A 21,648-nucleotide genomic window follows, 5' to 3' on the forward strand; every position below is an offset into this window, starting at 1 on the left:
CTCTGCTAGTCTGTCCCCAATTACATAAAAATTAAAGGGCAAAAGACCTATTAAGACATCTAGTCCATTTTCCAACACTCCTCGTTAGACAAGACTGTTACCTGCAGTGTATTCTCCTGTGCTTTGGCGAAGCTAGCTGTAAGTAACAGAAGTGATGGGGCGGACACTGCTTCCCTTGGCAGGTTAAAACATCGCCACTCACCTTTGAAAATCACAAAGAGTCACATACACACAAGGCAGGCAACAGGCTTTGGAATGTAACAATTTATTGGGGTTAATATTTTTCATTAACTCCCCATTTCTGGCATCGATACAATACTCAAGAGCAGCAGAAAGAACAAAATGTACAAGAATACGAGAGTAATTAGCACAAACTGCCCCCAAACCCAGAACAAGCCATTTTTCCGCTGGAAACGCCAATGGGAGGGGGATCCTATCGCCCCACCCCGCGTCCCATCCATCCACTCTAGACAGAGTTTAGCCAGCTGGGAACTGGATTAAAATAAACAAACGCAAACACTATATTTAAAAATGAAAATTACAAGACAAAAAAATATATAGATATACAATTCATTCGTGCATGATTCTTTAATTAAATGCATTTTTCAAAATAAAAAAAAGTTACAAGATATTTAGGTTTATTTTAAATTAAAAAAAGTCACCACCTCCCCTCTCTGGGTAGGTCTCCAGTTGGCTCCGGGTGTGTGATTCCCAGCTTGAAGAGACATACTTGTGCCAGCTCTCAGAGCTTGCATACTAAAAATAGAGTGAAGCCATGGTGGCACAAGCCACAGGACGGGCTAGTTGCCCCGAGTACATGCCCGTCTGAGACCCTAGAGTAGCTAGCCAGTCCTGAAGGTCGCACTGCCACAGTTACACTCTATTTTTAGTGCATTAGCTCAGTAAGAAATAGTGTGAATGTCTCCTTGAGCTGGGAATCACACAACCAGCTTAAAGGGTAACCATACCCTGTATGCCAAGTGTGGGGTAGGTATGGGGGGGGGGTATATGGGTTGCATCAGGACCATCACCATTATAGAAATTAAATCAAAATCTCTCTCTGGGATAAAGAGTAAGGCCCTGATCCTGCAAAGACTTATGCACATGCTTAGCTTGAAGCAAGTACCTCTAGACATCAGTGGAACTACTCGCCTGCTTAAAGTTAAGTACTTGCATAAGTCTGCAGGACCTGGGCTTCAGTTTGGCACCTGGGGAGGTGGAGGGAAGAGGCAGATGTGCAAGCCCTGATTCCCACCCCCCCTTGCAATTTTCCACCCAAAATTTAAAAAAAGAAAAAAAAAAAGAAAAAAAAAAAAGAATCCTCTACTGTTAAGAGGAGAAGGGGGGGCATGGCAAGTAGTTTAGCTCCAAAATTTAGATTTTAAAAAAATATGATGGTAGATTTATTTATTCTCAGAACTTGAATGAAGTTTCCTCCCCCCACAACAAGGAAACCCACTTGTCCCTGCTACACTGGAAGAGTCAGGGCTACTCCTGGGGAAGTTAATTTCACCATCCTAGCGGAAGTGCAAAGAAGAAAACTGCAATAATGGGGAAAATTTACTTGGATTTAAAAAGACACAGTTCCTGTATGAGGCCCCAATCCAGTAAAGTACTTAGATCCATAACCACCCGCTTAGAAGTTTCGTGCATGCTTTAAGTGCTTTGCTGAACAGGGATGGATTTAAGTATGTGCTTCGATGCTTTGCTGAATTGGGGCATCATGGGGTGTTAGCTAATACAGGGATTAATGTTTAAACTACTTAACCTGCCATTACCCCCCATCAAATTAATCTCTCTTGAATCACCCACCATTGCCAATATTTAAGATCACATTACTCTGATTTCTCTTACTGATGTTCTCCTTTGGGGTAATCACCCTGTTTCTTTCCTCTGCCACACTATTTCCCCAGTTGCAGCCATATCTCAATACCCTCTTCCCCATACCAGTCTTAGATTGGCCAGAGTGCAAAAGTGGGGCAGTCCACACCCCAGACTGAACATGCTGTCTCTGCAGAAGACCCCAGACAGCACCCCCTTGAGGGACAAGAGTGGAACATCCCTAAGGGATTGATGTGTCCTGTTAGGGTGGAAAGCAGGTCTTGGATGCAGTTCTGCATCGAAGACAGAACTCTGGATGGCCCTGTAGGGTTTCATCTTGTGCTAGGCAGCAGAAGGTGGGAAGGACAGAAGAACTGCTAGAGGTACAACCCTGGAAAAACTGGTATCTTCCTTTGTTACCTGACTGAGATTCTTTTTGGGGGGCGGGGGAGAGAGAGGGGAGGAGAAGAGAAGGGACTTCTTGGTCTCCACTTCTTGTAAACCAGTGAGGGCTATCTCAACCTTGGAAGTGAATAGCATGTTTTAATGAGAATACAGGACCACCCCAGTGTCAACACAATTGCCTCGCTTTGGGGGAGGAGACGACTAGGAGCAGTAGGGATGCCCAGATCTGATGCTGGATAACTGACGTGGGGAGGTTAAGCGGCAAATGGAAAAATAAGGGTGGGGGAAGAGGAGATGAGAGATTCTGCTCCTCAGAAATGTACACACTGCACTTTTGGAGGAGGGCCAAAACGCTCCCTCATTCAAAGCCAGAGTGACAATGCAATGGATTTATAAAGTATCTGGGAAGGAATGCGTGGGTTCTGAAGCAATACTCAGCCCTTCTATAGCTCTGTATGCACATTACTAAATTTTAGCCTCCCAGCAACCTCTACAGGGCATTGCCCCCATGGTACAGACAGGGGAAGAGAGGCAAAGGGCCTTGAAGCAACTTGCACAAGGTCACAGGAAATCAAAAGAACCCAGGAATGCCTAGCTCCCAGCCCCAAGAGCAACCTTCTGAACTATTATGCGTTTGATATACGGATTGGGACGGATTATGTGGGGGGTTCTTTTATATATATATATATACATATATATCTATATATATCTATATTCATATAAAAAGTAAATAAGATCCCAGCTCTTGCATGATATTGGGCAATCCAAAAAGCAGCAAAGCAAGCAACACTGGAGAAAAGGATACATCAGGCCAAACAGTGCAAGGCCTCAGTTAGAGGTGTGGGGATGGGAGACGGACAAGCACTCCTCCAAAGGGACACAGAGCACTTAGCCAGACACCCATTCTTGGTTTGTTGCACCTCCTTACTCAAATCCTGGCTATGGAACTGGAATCCCACACCCGCTGGCGAGAAGGGCCATCCCAGTTGGTTACGCTACTTTCTCCTCCCACCATCCCACATCCACAGACACCACTGTTGACGTGGTGTGGAGGGCGGGACTGTGGGGGAAATGACTACCTGCCAGCACAGCTGCTCCCCCACCCCAACCTGTGCTTTAGCTTGGATATCCACAGGGAGTTCCGACTCTCCATCCCCAGTACTGTCAGGTCCATGAAGGAAGTTAGATTGACTGTTGGGAATATTGCAAAGCGCCTGAAACTTCCTTTAACAGCAGAGGTGAGGAAGGGGATTTAATGACCCAGGAAGACTCAGCTCAGACAGCACCCATTTGGTAAAGGAGGGAGGGTACCTTACCTCCATCCCAGCAGGGGTGGCAGGAGAGGGGTGACTGAAGTACAGGAGATGCGGAGACACTCCCCCATCCCCTGAAAAGACACAGCAAGTAAGTGGCTCACCTAAGATTAGAAGGCAGAACTCCCCACTGGGCCTACATACATCCTTCCATCCCTGCAAAGGCTTTGTATGCTTGTCAGCTCCATGCCCATATGCTAGCTTCAGTGAGACCAGAACGGAGTGCTGAGCAAAGGTGGGAGATTAGTATGTACGCTCAGCTCAGGACTGAAGCTGTAGGTCAGGACAGAGGAGCACTGGCAGAGCTCAGGGGTGAAGAGTGGAGAAAATGAGTTCCCAAGAACAACCCAGAGAAGGGAAGAGACAGTTTTGTTTTTTTACCCAAAATGCACAGAGGAGACCCTGACAAGCCAGAAATCTTAGAGTCCCATATCTAGTAACTTATTACATTCAGACGCCAACGCCTGGTTCCCATCCTCTTTCCTACAGTCACCCCAACACAGCAGATGAACAATATGCAGCAAAGAGACACAGTGCAGCCTTGGCTGGGAAAGCTCCCTCCACCACTATGGGACATTCACACATCCCACAGTCCAGGAGACTACAATCCTGCGCTAGTAAAAACCCACCAACGCCATCCTGGCTCTCACCCCTACATGCACTCGATGCACCCCAGCCTTCCCAAGGAGAGGGTGATCCCCACTTGTCCAAAACTTCAGGTACACGTAGGGGTTTCTGCCTTCCTCTGAAGATCTGGTAGTGGCCATTGCCAGAGGTGGGACACCAAACTAGACTGGGCTACATCGGGTTCTGCTGTGGCAAATTCTGTATTTAAAATGCCATTTCCACCAAGCACTGAAATCAGTGAGCTGATAAGACAAGGAAGGGAGCTTTGCCTTGTTCTGAATGAGCGTTTATTCTGCTCTTGGGGTGGTTATCTAGCAAGAAAGATGCAAGCCAATCCAAGATCTCAGTAGCTCCACTCACATGCCATTTCCATTTTACCAGCCTGGCCCAGACCCCATCAGGTCAGGATTTACCATTCTGCAACAACTTTGGCACCACTGTACCTGGGAAGGGGAGAAAAATACAGAGCCTCTGTCTAATTTCTGGAGAGGGGGCAGGGAAGGGAAATGGTAGTGCTGTTGGATGGAACTCATGCCAACACTTGGGGAAGTGGGGAAGAGAAGGGTAAATTACATGGGTTTTCTCCAAAACAGGACTTGCCTCTTCAAATCAAAAATTGCTGGTTACCCCAAGGACACCCTCCTCCAGTTCAAGTGAGCCAGATACCATCCCAGACACACACTTTAACACTACAAAATACTCTCTTCTCTAAGGACCATCTAATACCACTACAGTTTGTGCAATCACTGCATTTATTATTCATTTTTAAACTCTCTCTCCCCCTATAGAAATTTCATTTTTTAAAAACTTTTCTTTTTTCTTTTCTTTTCTTTTTTTTTTTTGAAAAACTATTCATTTCACTTTTTCCACTTTCCATCATAAAATCTCCTCTAAAAACACAACAAGAGAATAAACATGGCACAGACACAGACTGTTCCCCTGGTTTTGGGGGAATGCTTTTGAATACTCCCCCCAACCCTACGCCCTCTCTGAAAGGCATGGATGGGACCTCCCTTTTATCTTCCAGTAGGGAGGGAGGAAAAAATAAATGGGAGATGGAAGGTGAGCATAACCCACATTCATACCAGCGTGGGGTTTTGTCAGCCTCTAGTGGCTGGACCACACAAAGATTTATGAGACTGCTACTGCCTGTTCTTTAAGCTCAAGCAATAGAGACTCATGCTTTTAGATCCAGAGGTTCAGGGTTCAATCCCCACAGGTGACCCACCCAGGAGGGTGGTGACAAATGGACTCAAGCTACTTCCCCTGACTGGATTGCACGTCTTTCCTACTGAGAGATGATCTACGATACGAGTTCCTCCAAAGCCCACTGCCCCTCTCCTGTCTTTATAATTCCAGGAAGAAGGGTCACCGAGCCCCCATGCAATCCTCTGGCCAATGCTTCAGAGGAAGGCGAAAACCACTTATTATGGAAAAATCCAGGAACACCAAACAACAGACATCAGGAGGGGAAAAAAAAAACCAAAACTCTGCCAAGTGATCATTTCTTGGCTAAAACATGTCAAGAGTTTCCTATGAAAGTTCCCTTTTTTCTCCCACTTAAACTTTTCAAATATTTCTGAACTTTATTACCACGAAACAAGAACGCCATCACATACACGCCAAGAGTAACCAAGCAACCTAAAAAAAAGTGACTGGCTGGCATGCATCTACTCTGTAAAATAGTTCCTCTTATCTTGCAGCCTCATAAATTAATTCCTTTTTAAAATCATCTCTTTTTAAAACACAAGTCTCCTTGTTATTCTCCCAATATAGATCTCCCACCTCTCCAAGGCCTGCTTGTTTTTGAAGTTACCATGAAATAAGAGAACCCTGCATGTGCAAGGTGAAGGAAAGATGCAAAACAAAGCAGAGACAACAGGCAGGTATTAATTCACATACACACATACATATCCAACAAATTACAGGAAGCCTTGGACTGATGAATGAATGGGGAAGTCTCCCCCACCCTGTATTTGGTTTTGAAATATTCTGCTGGATTTTAAAAGTTTTATTTAAAAAACCCATAAAAGATGGGCAGCTTTGTGGAGGTGGGTGTTGTGGTTGTGTGGGAATACAACTAACCACATATGGGATCATCTCTCAGATTGGCTACACACAAACTGGAGCTAAACTCATTTGAATTCACGTTTTTAAAATTTTGATGCAAGTTTCTGTGTAGACATTTATTTTGCAGTAGGTGAGTTTTAAGGCTGGTCTACACCTAAAAATTAGATCACACTAGCCACGTTGCTTATGACTGTGAAAAATGTTGTGCCCTGTGCAATGTAGTTAAGTCAACCTAACCCACATTGTAGGCGCAGCCAGGTCAGTGGAAGAATTCTTTTGTCAATCAAGCACCTCCTCTTGAAGCGGTGGTTTTATTACACCGACAGAAAAACACCTTCTGTCACTGTAGCAAGTGTCTACGCTGCAGTGGCGTAGCAGCAGCCATAGCGCTTGTAGTATAGACATACCCTTCAAATCCAGGGTGTCTGCATGCAAAACCACAAAAGGGGTGAATTCCTCCCAATTTAGTTATTTTGGTGGCTGTGTGACAGAGAGAGAGAGAGAGACACTCTCCTTAGAGCTGAGTTTCTCTCTCCTTCCCCCAGTACGTGCAGCCCTGTAGGCATATAAAGAATTATGGATCCCACAACAGGCGACCCCTCCCACCCCCTTTTTCCCCGTGGTCAGGGAATCAAGGCAGACACTTACTGCAACACTAATTTAGATGGACTTTATCAGCCCCTCTTCCCCACACCCAAGTGTTTCACAGATTCGGCAACAGAGGAGTGGGGAAGTGAGGGAGGGGTATCCAGCCACAAAGCTCAGCACTGAGTCAAACAAGCCACTAATGGTAAAGAAGAGCGCTTTTGCACATTTGGACATTAAGAGTATGTCTCAGGGAACTGGAGGAAGCCACATCATCGCTTGCTTCCAATTACAGAGGGTGGGGGCGATTCCAGATCCAATTTCACACTGAACATGTAAAAACAAGGAGTTGGGGAGTGGGGGGGGGGGGGGGGGGAGCAGATGAAGGAGAGGCAGGCAGGCAGGCAGGCAGGCACACACACACACACACAAACAAACAAACAAAATGCAAGACACGGTAATTCTTACAACAGGTTCTTAGCACCTTTGGTTGACAATTGTAGAGGCAATTTTAGATCCTGGAAATGGTTGCAGTGAACCCTCTCCAACGCACCCACCACAAACAGATGAAACCAAGCAGGAAGAGTAGCAGATCTTCCTTCACACCCACAAGGCTTGTGAAGTGATTCAGTGGACCCAAGGAGGCTTATATTTTTCCTGGGAGGTAAGACCTGTTGACCTCATCCTGCTGGGGTAATGTCATGCCAAGCCATTGCTCCTCCTGAATTGAAGGACGGATGTGTGGCTTTCCCACTTCCACTAGGAAAAGGCTTAGGAAGGGTATGGCATGCCTCAGACCCGAGCAAGTGCAAGTGATGAACAGAAGGAGGAAGATCCAGGCTGGAAGTGACAGGCGCAACAAAGCTCAGCAGACTGGAAGATCTGGAAGGGAAGGAGCAGAAGGGAGGAGGAAGGGCCCAGGCAGTCTCAAAGTGCCCATACAACTGCCAAGTTAGCACCAATAGTAAAAGCAAGAAGGAAGTGAGCCTGGGGCATGTGTTGTAGGGTTGCAACCCCCCACTTGAGCTCTGTTGCAATTTCGTTCTAACCCTGATGCTTTAACTTCTGATCTCCTCCCCTCCTCTTCCTCCCCCTCCCCCTCCCCCCAATAGTATCCCTCTCCCAGAGATGCAGCCAGAACTACTGAAGCTGGATCATAAGAGACAGCTAACCCATGCCACAGAGAAGGGAGAGGGTCAGAGCTTCCCTGGGAGAAGGCAGGGTGAAGAACTGGAGAAGTGGAGGAGTGTGTGTACAGTGCATGGCAGAGGGGGAAGGTGGAGGGTAGCACAGCCCCTTTCAAATGCCTTATCCATCTCTCCAGTAGTAGGAGTTCCCCCATACTTTCAGAAAAGATGGGGGGGGGAGCCTTCCCCACTCAGCCCCAACACACACACACACACACACCCCCGTTGTCACCCAGGCTCCACACCAGTTTGACAACATGTTCTTTGAAGACAAATGATCATTCCCCAGCCCAACCCCTCGCAGCTGTGACATCTGGGAACTTCAGACACCTCTGCCCTCTAACTCCCACCCCAGTCTCCAAGCAGAAAGAAAAAGAACCGGGGAAGGAGATGGGGGGAGAGCAGGAGAAAACTAACAACAGCCATTCACACCATGACTTCTTCCAGCAGAGCCTCCCCTACCCCCCCGAAGCTGGGAGCCAACTTCTCACTTGCTGCCTCCTCCACCTGCTGCCACCTTCTCGAAATCCTCTGCGTTGCAGAACTCCTTGATGGTGACGGTCAGGAGATTGCTGGTGACATCTGTGACCACCACATTGGAGCAGGGGGACATCTCAGGGCGCCAGTCGCCAGCCTCCTGCTCCGGGTCAGAAGAGGAGAGGGATGATGAGGGCGTCTGGCCCCCAGCACATCCCCCGGGGGGAGAGCGCTTGCTGGTGGCTGCTGATTCTGGTGGGATCGACAGGTCCAGGACCTCCGACTCGCGCCAGTCAGGAATGGCAGGGCTCAGGGTTTCGGGAAGCAGCTTTGGGGGAGAATCGTCTGGGTCGGAGGAGGAGTGAGGGGTAGGAGAGGGGCAGCCTGAGGAGCTGGAGCTGTGGGCATCGTAAGGGGTGGAGCCCATGACCAGCCCGCAGGAGGCACCTTGTGAGCCTCCTGCCTCCATCTTGCCCTCCAGAGATGTGGCCGGTGCAGCGGACGGCTTGTTGTACAGCGAGAAGGTGCCAAACTTCATGTGGCGGATCTGGGTGCGGAGGATGCTCTCGCTGAACTTCTTACTCTTGCCAATGACGCGGTTTCGTGAGGGGATCTTTGGACGGGCCAGGCCCCCGCCCCCACTCGCGGCCTTCCCGCCCTTGTCAATAACCTTGAGGTTGAGGATGATGCGGCTGCGTTTGGGCTCACGAGGCTTCACCTTGCGGTTGATGATGCGGACGGTCTCGGAGAAGGGCGAGACTGGCGGACGTATGCCAGCCCCTCCTCCCACTCCCCCGCCGTTCTGGGGGTCTGGGCGGGGCAGGGGGCGCCGGGACATGCGATGACATCGCCGGATGTCTTTCTTGAGCCGGTGCACTGCAGCGCTGGAGTGCAGCTTGGGTGACGAGGTGCTAGAGCCAGGCTTGACAGAGAAGTGTACATCCCCAATGTGAAGGGCCTCCGCCTGGGCCCGAGCCTGCGGTGGTGGGGGAGAGAGCAGAATGGAGTCAGAGACGACCTGAGATTTGCCAGGCCTTGAATCGGGGGCACCTCAGCTTGTGGTGACAAGACCACATGAGAGGCACCCTGTCAAGAGCCAGAGGGCTACACCTTGTTTGTATACAAATTACACATTTAAATGAAGAACTAAATGCACAGGACCCTAGTACTAAGGTAACCCAGTGGCGAACGGCTGCCAGAAGTCCCCCTCAGTGCCTGTTACAGCCCCTAGCTATGGAGCTTTGGCTTTTTAGTTCAAGCTGTAGCAGCTACTGCTTTAGCTCCGGAAGTCCCCTGTTCAATCCCCAATGCATCAGCCAGGACGGCAGCTATGACACTTGCATCATCTTTGACAGATGAGAGAAATGACCTGCCGGTGTGTGTTCAGCAGCAATTAAAACAACCAACCAAGGAACTCAGAGCCATGGGAAAGGAACAGCAGACTTCATCTGCAGACTGTTACTATCGATCACCATGAACGGCTCCCTCCACAAACAAGGGAGTTAGTGCAGGGCAGCCGGTCAGGTTCTAGGACTTACCAAGGACTGCACTTGGAGGAAGTCTGAGACTACGTCTACACTACAGCCTTATGTCGGCAGAACTACGTCGCTCAGGGGTGTGGAATATCCTCACCCCAAGCGACACAGTTATACCGATCTTACCCCCTGTGTAGACAGCGCTATGTCTACGGAAGGGCTTCTCCTGTAGACAAAGCCACCATCTCTCGAGGAGGTGGAGTACCTACGCTGACAGGAGAAGCGCTCCTGTCATCATAAGTAGCATCCTCACGAAGCATGCAGTGCTGCTTTAGCGCATTTCCTTGACCTCCCCCTTCTTACATGCTCCCCTGAAAGAGGAGCACAAAGGAAAGTGCCCAGGGAGCCTGGTGCCAGAGATTCTAAAGCTACACTCAATTGTTACTATACTCTGTCACCAGGAGAAGGGGCCAATCATCCTCATAAGCATCTGGTGGTTGTTGGTGGGGCTCAACACCAAGAAGTTTATTTGTGGTGAGTAAGCACCCCAATGCGCGCTAGGCACTGTCTGAATGTAGGGAGCAGGGACTGCGTCCATAAGCTCACAATCTAGAAGACAAACAAGACAAAGGATAGGAGAGAGGAATAAAGCAAGCAAGCAAAGTCCCATCCAGACTATTAGTAATTTCTTGTAGATGTCATGGGAGAAATGGATCTTTAGGAAGGGTTGATGGAGAAGGTAGTGGTCTGATGGATACTGTGAGAGGAAAGTCTCAGATTCAAGGTTCAAAAAGATACTGGACATAGAATCATAGGAGTGGAAGAGACCTCGAGAGGTCTTGTAGTCCATTCCCCAGTACTCAAGGCAGGACTAAGTATAGACTATCTCTGACAGTTGTTTGTCTAACCTGCTCTGTCACTGGAGATTTTTAAGAGATTTCACAACCTCCCTAGGCAATTTACTCCAGTGCTTAACCGTCCTGACAGTCTGGAAGTTTTTCCTAATGTCCAACCTAAACCACTTTTGCTGCAATTTAAGCTCATTGCTTCTTGTCCTATCCTTAGAGGTTAATGAGAACAATTTGCTTTCCTTCTCCTTGTAACAACCTTTTATGTACTTGAAAACTAATGTCCCCCCTCAGTCTTTTCTTCTCCAAACTAAACAACCCATTTTTTTTTTCCAATCTTCTCTCACAGGTCATGCTTTTTAGACCTTTAATCATTTTTGTTGCTCTTCTATGGACCTTCTCCAATTTGTCCACATCTCTCCTGAAACGTGGCCCCCAGAACTGGACATAGTACTCCACTTGAGGCCTATTCGCAGCACAGCAGAGCAGAAGAATTACTTCTCGTGTCTTGCTTATAACACTCCTGTTAATACAGCCCAGAATGTTTTTTGCTTTTTTTGAAACATCGTTACACTGTTGACTCATATTTAGCTTGTGATCCACTATGACCCCCAGATCCTTTTCCGCAGTACTCCTTCCTAGGCAGTCATTTCCCATTTTGTACGTGTGCAACTGATTGTTTCTTCCTAAGTGGAGTACTTTGCATTTGTCCTGATTGAATTTCATCCTATTTATTTCAGACCATTTCTCCCATTTGTCCAGATCATTTTGAATTTTAATCCTATTCTCCAAAGCACTTACAACCCCTCCCAGCTTGGTATCGTCTGCAAACTTTATAAGTATACTCTCTATGCCATTATCTAAATCATTGATGGAGATATTGAACAGAACCAGACCCAGGACCGATCCTTGCGGGACTCCACTTGATATGCTCTCCCAGCTTGACTATGAACCACTGATAATTAACTACTCTCTGAGAACGGTTATCCAATCAGTTATGCACCCACCTTATAGCAGCCTCATCCAGGTTGTATTTCCCACTTTTGTGTATGAGAAGGTCATGTGAGACAGTATTGAAAGCCTTATTAAATCATATATATAAGATATACCACATCTACCACTTCCTCCCTATCCACAAGGCTCATTACCTTATCAAAGAAAGCTATTAGGTTTGTTCTTGATAAATCCATGCTGACTTACTTATCACCATATTATCTTTTAGGTATCTGCAAACTGATTGTTTAATTATCTTTCCAGGTACTGAAGTTAAGATGACTGGTCTCTAATCCCCTGGGTTGTCTGCAGGGAGATCAAGAATATGTGGAGTTATCATAATTAATGAAAATGCAAATTTTGGAAGGGATGTTAAACCTCACGTTTTAGGATTTTAGCCTAGTGTGTGTGTCAGGGTGTGGGAGGAGGGGGAGAAAGAGCAGATTATCTCACACGTGCCTGCTGTGGGGTCCCTACACCTTCCTCTGAAACATCTGGTGCTGGCCACTGTCATAGACATGATATTGGGCTAAATGGAACTAGGGCAGGTGTAGTCAATACGCGGACTGCAGGCCAAATTCGGACCATGAGATGCTTTTGAACAGACTGCAAAATCTTTTTATTTACTTATTATTATTACTGTGGTGTGAAAAATGTTTCTCTGGAGTCTGGACCTTGACCAAGAAATTTGGACCTTGACAAAAAAAAAAAAATTAACTAACCCTAACCTAGGGTCTATCGTGGTTTCCGATGCAATTCTTATATTCCTATTCCACCCCTAGGTTTCTAAGCAATTCCTGTGTTCTTATTCTCCCCCTAAAAACCAGACTTGTCCTGCCCCTTCAGATGAGATATTTGTTTAACGTGACAGATTAAATAGTGAAAGGCACCTGCTCTTCTCAGAGAAAAGAGAGCTGCTCTTCCCCCTCCTCCCCAATAAATGTATCAGGAGTCATATCTGCTAACATTTGGGACAAAAGTTTTTAGTTCTTCTTAGTCCTGTAGAGCCATGACAGCTCTGGCAGAGTGAGCTGGAATTTACTCTGGCTCATGCATCAGCAACAGGATTGTCGTGAGCAGCTAACTACATTTTCATTTGTAAATTGAGATAGTCTGATTTGGAGACAACAAACACGGAACCCTACAGCGTAATTTTACACTCGCTTTTCAGAGCAGAGCCACACTTTAAATGGCGCCCTGCAAGGATAAGATGCCCCATCCCCTTTGAAACAGACTCTCCCTCATCCCAAACAGTCACTCTATAATTCCCTTGCCCCCAAAACCCAGCCCCGGACAGAAGTAACCAGACCTTTTGGCCCCACACCCATCATTGCCTTGCCAACTTAGAATCAAATGATTCTTGTACCATCTAGTGACCACAGTGAGAACTGCAGTCCCCAGGATACAACATCCACTTTCTCACTTCATCCTTCTGACACTGACACTCACTCACAGGCACACAGCTCAGGACAGGTTCTGGGGAGCTAAGGTTTTAAGCTGCACTATTATCTCCCCTGCCTATCTCCCCAACTCCTTATATCTGATCCCAAAAGATTCCACTCCTGCTGATTGCCCCCACCCTGCCCACTCCAATCCCAAGTTATGACAACAGCACACGCTGCAGGAAGCCCCAAACCTCTCAAACAGCCCTGCCACACAATGGGAGAAGTTGGGAATGGAGACTTGAAGGCATGTAGCTCATCTCTGGCTAATACAGGGCCGTTCCCTACAGTAAGCTCTCCAATGCTTTGTCTAGTCTAGCTGTAAGTGGCTCCAGTGATGGCTGGGGGCTTCGACTGATTCGTCTGGAAACAAATTCCACAGTCTAAAGGCTCATGTACACTAGGCGTTTTATACCTGGAATTAAACGATTGTCAAATAACTCAAGGTGGTTAATGTATCTGTAAGGACAGTGTTTGCCACTCCCCAAATGTTTACTATAGGCCACAAACATGTGTTTATCCTCAGCAAAGGTTAAAAATCTCTAGCACACACAAATCCTCACAGATTTCACTGTCAGGCATGACGTCCTAATGCGCATCCAGAGTTTCTTTGGCTCAGACTCATCTATTATTCCACGGCCTATGTGCCTTACAGCACAGATATTCAGATTCCTAACCCAAAGAGACTACAGTCTAGTATGTTTCAATAGCTCTTTGAAGCCAAATAATTCCTCACTCTTTTCATCACCATTTAAATACATACAGATGGCAGTGGTTCATAGAATCTCAGGGTTGGAAGGGACCTCAGGAGGTCATCTAGTACAACCCCCTACTCAAAGCAGGCCCAATCACCAATTTTCGCCCCGATCCCTAAATGGCCCCCTCAAGGATTGAACTCACAACCCTGGGTTTAGCAGGCCAATGCTCAAACCACTGAGCTATCCCTCCCACACTGGTTCTCTTCAGACATCTTTTAACCAAGCTATTCTGGTCCATATTTTACTTTGAATCTGTGTCTTATCTCAAACATCATTATCACAGCCCCTCAAGCATTTTTACTGCTCTTCTCTGAACTCCCTCCAGTTTGGGATTATCTAGTAGTGTGGTGCAGTGCAGGGAATGAAATCTCTTATTCCAAGCGAACTGAAGCCATATAATGAGGGATTAACAACTCCCTGATAGCTGGCATGGCTCCCCCTGCACAGCAAACCCATAAATCACCTTGTCTTTTTTGCCACTATATCACACTAATCTGATGTCTAATTTGCTTTTCTCTATCACACCATGGTGTGTGTCACTCTCTCTCTCTTTTAGAAGTATTTCTGCTCTCAAAGTGTCTTATGCTCATTGAATACTTGTGTCCCAGATTACTTTACATCCCAGAAGCACCTGTCTGCATTTTTCCTGGTTGAATCCATTTCTTATTTCCTGCCCATATTTTATTTCCCTACCCTCATGAAACCTTGTATTTTACTATCCTATGAATGGAATTAACATGCTGGTTTTCTCCTCTGACAGATTTACAACAAATAGGCTAAAATGGAACCTAACACTCCCTCCAACTCAATACACTGCTGTTACTCATTGCTTAGTTTACATTCTTTGCAATGCTTAGCAATTCATGTTAGAGTACACATACCCAAGTCAGCTTGAATTCATTTCTCAAGTAAAGTTTCAAGAAACAATATCAAATGCTTTAGTGAAAATCCAGATGTCCCAACTACCGTGTTCCTTCCAGACACTAGTCCAGTAATTCTACCAAATATGTGATCAAGTTTGTCAGATATCATTTACAAACGCTTCTCTCTTCCCCCTGGAAGTTGATAGTTTTACTGACCCATTCATTTTCTCCTATTCCTGGTTATGTGCCTGCTTCCCTCTATACCTGGAGCTACCTCCCAATCCCAGTTTACAAAGTCTTCTTCTCACTCAAATCTCTGCAAGAAACACACTTCTCCCTGCTGAAGGCTCAGTTCTTCTATGGTGCTCATGAATTGTAAGGGTTCATAGTTTAAGACAACAAAAGTTGATCCTTTCTCTGAACTTCACAAGTGCATCTTAAATGTCTCCTTCAGATGGTAAATTCCTTGGAGTGGGAACGGTCTTTACCTTGGTGACTTAAGAGTGGAAGATGTGTTCAGTGCTGTACATAGAATACCCTGTTGATTGATCCTGGTTCAGTTTTCACCAAGATAAAAGTCTGCAATCCTCTAGAGATTTTGTTCTCATTTAACAGAGAACAAAGGTTGATTTACAGCACAGTAATTGCTAGAATCACTTTTTTCCCTTCTTTTGGAAATCTGGATCACATTTGCTCCGCCCCCTAATGAATTCTCATCAGCTCACACCTCCCTACTTCTGTTCTTTTTTAAATAATTATTGCTAGTGATCCAACAAATAATTTAATCAGTTCATTCCCTTCACACTCTAGGATACACATACTGAAGACAGGGTGAGAAGTACATATTCAAGTTCCCCACAAATCCTACTTTACCTAATTTATGTCAATAACTCTACAAATAGGAAGTAATAAAGGATGCAACTCTTTTTTGTTTTGATTCAAAAGAAAACACTTTAGTAGCTCTGCCGTATTTACACGAGTCCCTCCTTATTTAGTAGTGCATCTGCTTTGTCTTGTACTCCCCCCTCAAATAATATATTTATAAGAGCCCTTATTTCCCCTTTCACCTCTTTGACTAGCATTCTGCAAGCTTTAGCTGACAGAGCAACAGCAAGCTGTGGCTCCTAAGCAACCTTACCATAAACTGTGTTTCCCCATTGGAGGGAAAATGAATGCTATGAGGGAACAGATTTCAATTTCAATCTGCTGAGGGGTAATTTATGAACAGGGAGATCAAAAGCGGAGTTTGAGGGAGGAAGTTGCTTAACACCATGTTGCGCCTCCCTCCACTTCAGTTTACAGACTAAATTAGGTCTTGCAAGCAGCAAGAGGGAAATCCCCTATTGTCTATTACTGCACGCTCTCAGTATTACTTTCTCCATTAACACCCTCCAATCTTTACCTTATTATTTAGAGTGACTGAGAATAGAGATCTCTGCAAGCTGAGCAGGAGGGTCAGGGACATGTCCTCCAATAGCACATGCATGACTTTATGGAGTTGCATGTGACCCTTGCATTTCCCAAGCCAACAAAGCTGTGAGGAAAGAAGTATGTCAGGGAGGTGAGAAAGGAAGACAAAAGTTGCATGCAAAGTATATGTGTGGGACAGTTAATGTGTCTCTATTACTCTGCATGAGCTTCCATTTTTCCCCAGACTGAATCTTATTGATATTTCCTATCTATATATTTCTAAACCCTCAAGCAACCTCCTACAGACAAGATCTATCAGGGATGTCAGATTAATAAAGGTTGGAAAGGACTGCCCCACATCAGCCACTCCAAATTCCCCTCCCAAAGCAACAATTTACGTTTTCCATAAATTAGTGTCACCTTACAGGCTATTGCATGCCATGATCCCCCCTACAAGTAAACTTGTCCTCTGGGCTTCAGCTCTTCATCCATGGGAAAGTTTGACTAATATCCAGGGAATACAGCCAAACCTTCTACCCAAAATACTGTAGCTGAAGCCCACACTTTCAGTCCTGCCATCCATGATGCAAGAGCATGTTAGTGATATCACAAACACCGGTGTGATATCCCTTAGCGATCCGATAGAAAAGCCAAGCATTCGAAGCCTGACTTAAGGCACCAACAGCCACATTTATAAAACAATCAGGTGCCCTAAAATGCAGATAGGCACCTAGTGGGATTTTAAGAAGTGCCCAAGCAGATTAGGCACATAACTCAATTCAAAGAGTAATTCCTTTGTAAATCTGGCTCCAAATCAATATTAAGATAACTAAATAAATAAGCAAACGGAATTTCAAATCAGGCCACTTATTTAGATGCTGTAATATGGATTTAGAAGCCTAACTTTAAACACCACATTTGAAAATCTTGGTCAGAAACATTATATATGAAACCATTCATTACAAGTGCATGCTAGCCTTTTACAACCAGTCGTGGTTTGGTTCCGTATTTAATCTCCATGCCTTCCAGTTCTAATCGGTTGAGTTTGCCAGTCAAAAAGAATATTGTTCTAACTGCCAGCTCTGCAAACTCCCCCGGGGACCCAAGAGTCAAGTTTCTCCCCCGTGCTTCAGAAGTCCTCATCGGCAAGAGATTCTGCAGTCAAAAGAACTGACAACATGTTTAATGTGCAAGACAGAACAGAACCCTCCTTCTCCTCCTGTAGTGGCATCAGTCCTGCAGCATTTACAGGAGTCAAAACCTTGGCTTTGGCAGACAGAAAGATAGGACTTCAGTACAAAGGACTGAAGGGCTCTTTTAGCTGATTTTCTAACTAAAATCACATTGTAAAGTTTCCTCAAAAAAAGTTTGGACAAGTTCAGATGGTACTAAACCAAAAGAGAGTTACTTCTTGCTGTCTAGTCTGACTTCTGATCCAACCCTAAAAATAACACCCCAAAGAAACCAGCAACTAAGGGAAGTCCCCAACACAACCTCCTCTCACCAGACCTCCTCCCCAGAGGAGACACCAGCAGCTCCTGCCCTACTCAGTGCTCCCCACAGTGAGGCATCAACCTACTAGTGGTGATTTTTTGTTCCAGCGTGACAAGCTAACTATAAGCACAAGTCAGAGGATTACAGAAACAGTCAAGTAGATTTCAAGAGTTGAGGAGGGAAAAGAATTAAGGCAAGTCAAGACGCCAGTGAAGGAATATTGTTTGTTGTGGTGGTGTTTAAGAAATTATAGGAATGCTTATTTCTTGAAGTGTCAATGATTTGTGTCCCCCAACCCCAATATCTTTTTAAAATAGAAAACCATTAACTAGAAATCTAATCAATTTAGACAGTAAGTCAGAAGAAGGTGGATTCAGAATCTGCACCTGTTTCTGAGATGCCCTGCCAGCTCTTTGCGACTATACAATCACATGTTGCTATATATAGTATTACACATTTAAATTTTTTAACTAAATGTTCCCCTTCCATGTTGCTCTGTCCCACACACATAGAAGAGGAAACCAACCGACTATTCAGGAAAACTGATTAGAGTTGTCAAATACTCAATGTAAATAAAGAAGCAAAAATTAGAATGTTTCTTTTCAGATTTCAAGTGTTACAAGTAATAGTAGGTTAAAAAAATTCAAACAGAAATGTTATTTTTAAGTCAATGGTGTCGTCTTAAGCTTTCCTCTGCATTATTAGACTCCCAAACACAAGAAGATCTAAAGCATAAGTGTCAGAGATAAAAACTGACTATAGAATGAAACTGACTAGCTCCGTTTCAGGGAGTGAAGTGTAAAAAGAAACACACTCATTAGTGGGGAAAGCAAACAGATTTTTATCGTTTTCAGTTTTTAATTAAGGAAAGAGTAACAATGTAGACAAGGTGGTGGCGGCCGCGGAGGGGGGAGAATGTTCCAATCACAAGCAGTGCTTCCTAAAAATTTCCAGAGAGCTCCCCAATTTTTACCAGGGCATCCAGAAAACCCCAGGAAGATTCTCCCCACAATGTTTAAACTATGTCTGCGGTCCTCCCATATGCTCTATCCTTCCAAAGCAGATAACAGGGGGCATCCTATTGCAATGGTTCTCAACTTTCTAGAATATTGTACACCTTGTAGGATTCTGATTTGTCTTGCGTACCCCCAAGTTTCACCTCACTTAAAAACTACTTGCTTACAAAATCAGACATAAAAATACAAGAATGTCACAGCCACTATTACTGAAAAATTGCTTACATTCTCATTTTTACCATATAATTATAAAATAAATCAACTGGAATATAAATACTGTACTTACATTTCAGTGTACAGTAGATAAAAAATGAGTTGTTTATTCTGCTCTGTGCGAAATTTTAGTTTGTACTGACTTTGCTAGTGCTTTTTATGTAGCCTGTTGTAAAACTAGACAAATATCTAGAGGAGTTGATGTACCCCCTGGAAGACCTCTGAGTACCCCCAGGCATACGCATACCCCTGGTTGAGAACCACTGTCCAATTGCACAGAACTTTGAGTGCTGCCACTTAGCGCTTCACTTATGTTTCAACAGAGCTTTGAAGATGTGAAGCCTCTCAACACCCGTGAGGCAGGAAAGCAAAGTATTAACCCCATTTTACAGATAGGGAAAGCAGACACAAAAATGTAACTTCACTTGCCCAAAGGCACAGAATGAGTCAATGCCTGAGATAGGAGTATTAGATGCACTGCTACAGCACCCATCTCCATAGCATCTGGATAACAGATGAGACCAGAATTGAGAAATTCCTGACTCCCCATGCAAATTTGTCTTAAATACACTGGATGATATTCTGGCACCTCCATTCATTTATGATCCAGGATTGGGATTTGTAGGGGAGCAATAATGCAACAAATTTGTCTGCAGGGTGTCAGTCAGAGAGCAGAATATGGCAGATACCAACTCTTACAGGAAAAATCTGTTAACTTCCGCTACAAAGGTCACCACCACCACATTTTAAAAAGAGGAAACTGGGGACTCCACCTTTTTTTTTTTTAAAAAAGTCTTCCTTCTGAGACAAAACACGACTATGCATGAAAAAACAGATATCATGAAAATGACACTGTCAATGGGGACGATGTGGAGTCTTTATGCCATGAAGAGGCATAGTTATTCCATGACTTTCAGAACAAGCAGTGAGCCCCAAAGGACTGCCAATATAGCGCCGGTGGGCATCTAGCATACTGACATGTGAAGAGGAGGGGCAGCAGCAGGACCCTTGTCATATCTTAAAAAAAGAACAACTACAAAACCTTTTCATAGCCACCAAGTATGCCACTATATTATCACATGCAGACCAAAGGTGGGGAGGGAGGAATGAAATACCACTGTGGTGGGGAGAGAGAGAAGATAGGTGCAAACACCACAGGGACAAACATCTGGGGGTGGATGGAGGGGAAGGAGAGGAGGAGACTGACAAGAAGAGAACATCCCCACAAACACAGGTTCACACACCCTAGCTTTTATTATCCCATTGGTGATAATCCCTCACTACCCCAAGCAGCATCTCATGCACTTACTTCTATTCCCCCCTTTTATTTAGTTGCACCAGACATGCAGACTAAGGGAGGCCCAAGGCATTTGAGAGTTAAGTTCCTCCAAAAGTGGACAGGCAGCGGGATTTTGGATACATCTAACTGGGCCTAAGTTATTTAAATAAAAGTTACCTTCAGGAGGAAAGTTTTAGGCTTGGGTCCTCTCTTCTTGGGCCCATACAGCTCACGCTCTCGTTCCCTTTAGGGAGTCAAATTTTAGAAAGTTAAACTTTTTCTTAAGAAAAAACACACACATACACATTTTTTTTTTGGGGTAGCTCAGATGTCAAATAAACAAACGTGGTTTCCCCTGTTAAACTCACTTCTGCTCAAAGGCTGCAATAAGTCGGGAGTCCAGGATGTTCTCTTCAGGTTCCCAAGTGCTGTACCTGCCAAGGCACAAAAAAATAAACAAAACACGAGCACCCGCATAAAAAAGGAGAATGTGGGCGGGGGGGGGGAGCAACCCCAGAGTACAGTTTGCGCGCACGGGAAAGGGATGCATAATATTATCTCAGCGCGGACTTGGGGGAAAACCCTTCAGACACACATACACACACACACACACACACGGAGAAATACTCGAACAACTCACTTGATGGCCCAGCCTTTCCATTTCACCAGGTACTCGATGCGCCCCTGCAAAACACAGATGAGGAGGGGAACGGAGGAGGGGGGAGAAGGAAGAGAGAGAGAGAGAGAGGGAGAGGGAGGGAGGGCGGATTAGCGAAATGGCCATTGCAACAAACCCACGGCAGCGGGGGGCCGGGGCCGGGCTCGGGCTGGGCGGCTGCTCACCTTTCGGATCCGCCGCTTGATGATGGATTCGGCCGCGAACACTCGCTCCCCCACTGCAGACAGCTCCATCTTGCTCAGCAGCAGCACCCACAGCCCATAATAATCCCGCCCGCTTCTTTCTCCCTCCCTCCTTCCTTCCCTCCCTCCCCCCAGCTCAGGCTGCTGCCGCCGCCGCCGCCGCCGCCGCTACTGGAGCCGCACCGGCTCGCGCACGCTCACGCTCGCTCTGCGGCCGCGCGGCCGCACGTGACCCTCCCTCCTCTCTTTCTCCCCCTCCCCCGTGCACCGTTACCAGGGTCTCCCCGGCCGCGGTTGCTAGGGGAAAAGGAGGAGGGCGCAGGCGCGCGCGCGGGCTGCAGGGAGCGGGGCGCGAGCTGGGTCGCTGCTCGGGCGGCAAAGCGCGCGGTCGGGGAAGGGGGCTGGGGGTACAAAGAACGGGGGGTTGGGGTGTAAACGCGCTGGGAGGCGGGGGGCAGTTTTAGAGGTACAGCCCCCGTCCCTCGGCTCCTGTGAACCGGTTGCCAGTGAA

At 46.0% G+C, this 21,648-nt stretch overlaps 1 protein-coding gene across 2 annotated transcripts; it reads right to left on the minus strand.

Moving 5' to 3' along the window:
• Nucleotides 1–249: 249 nt before the first annotated feature.
• Nucleotides 250–21,249, minus strand: CBX6 (chromobox 6). 2 transcript variants are annotated; one of them, XM_075124181.1, is made up of 5 exons: nucleotides 21,120–21,249; nucleotides 20,917–20,960; nucleotides 20,645–20,710; nucleotides 20,454–20,520; nucleotides 250–9,407 (listed from the first exon to the last, which is right to left on the minus strand). In XM_075124181.1, the coding sequence occupies exons 1-5, from the start codon at nucleotides 21,186–21,188 to the stop codon at nucleotides 8,496–8,498; spliced, it is 1,158 nt and encodes a 385-aa protein (XP_074980282.1). In that variant the 5' UTR covers nucleotides 21,189–21,249; the 3' UTR covers nucleotides 250–8,495. The 2 variants fall into 2 exon arrangements, with proteins under 2 accessions (XP_074980282.1, XP_074980281.1); XM_075124180.1 differs by having other exon boundaries at nucleotides 250–9,461.
• Between the last annotated feature and the right edge of the window lie 399 nt (nucleotides 21,250–21,648).

The sequence above is a fragment of the Caretta caretta genome, chromosome 1 (assembly GCF_965140235.1).
Source record: "Caretta caretta isolate rCarCar2 chromosome 1, rCarCar1.hap1, whole genome shotgun sequence".
Taxonomy (NCBI): domain Eukaryota; kingdom Metazoa; phylum Chordata; order Testudines; family Cheloniidae; genus Caretta; species Caretta caretta.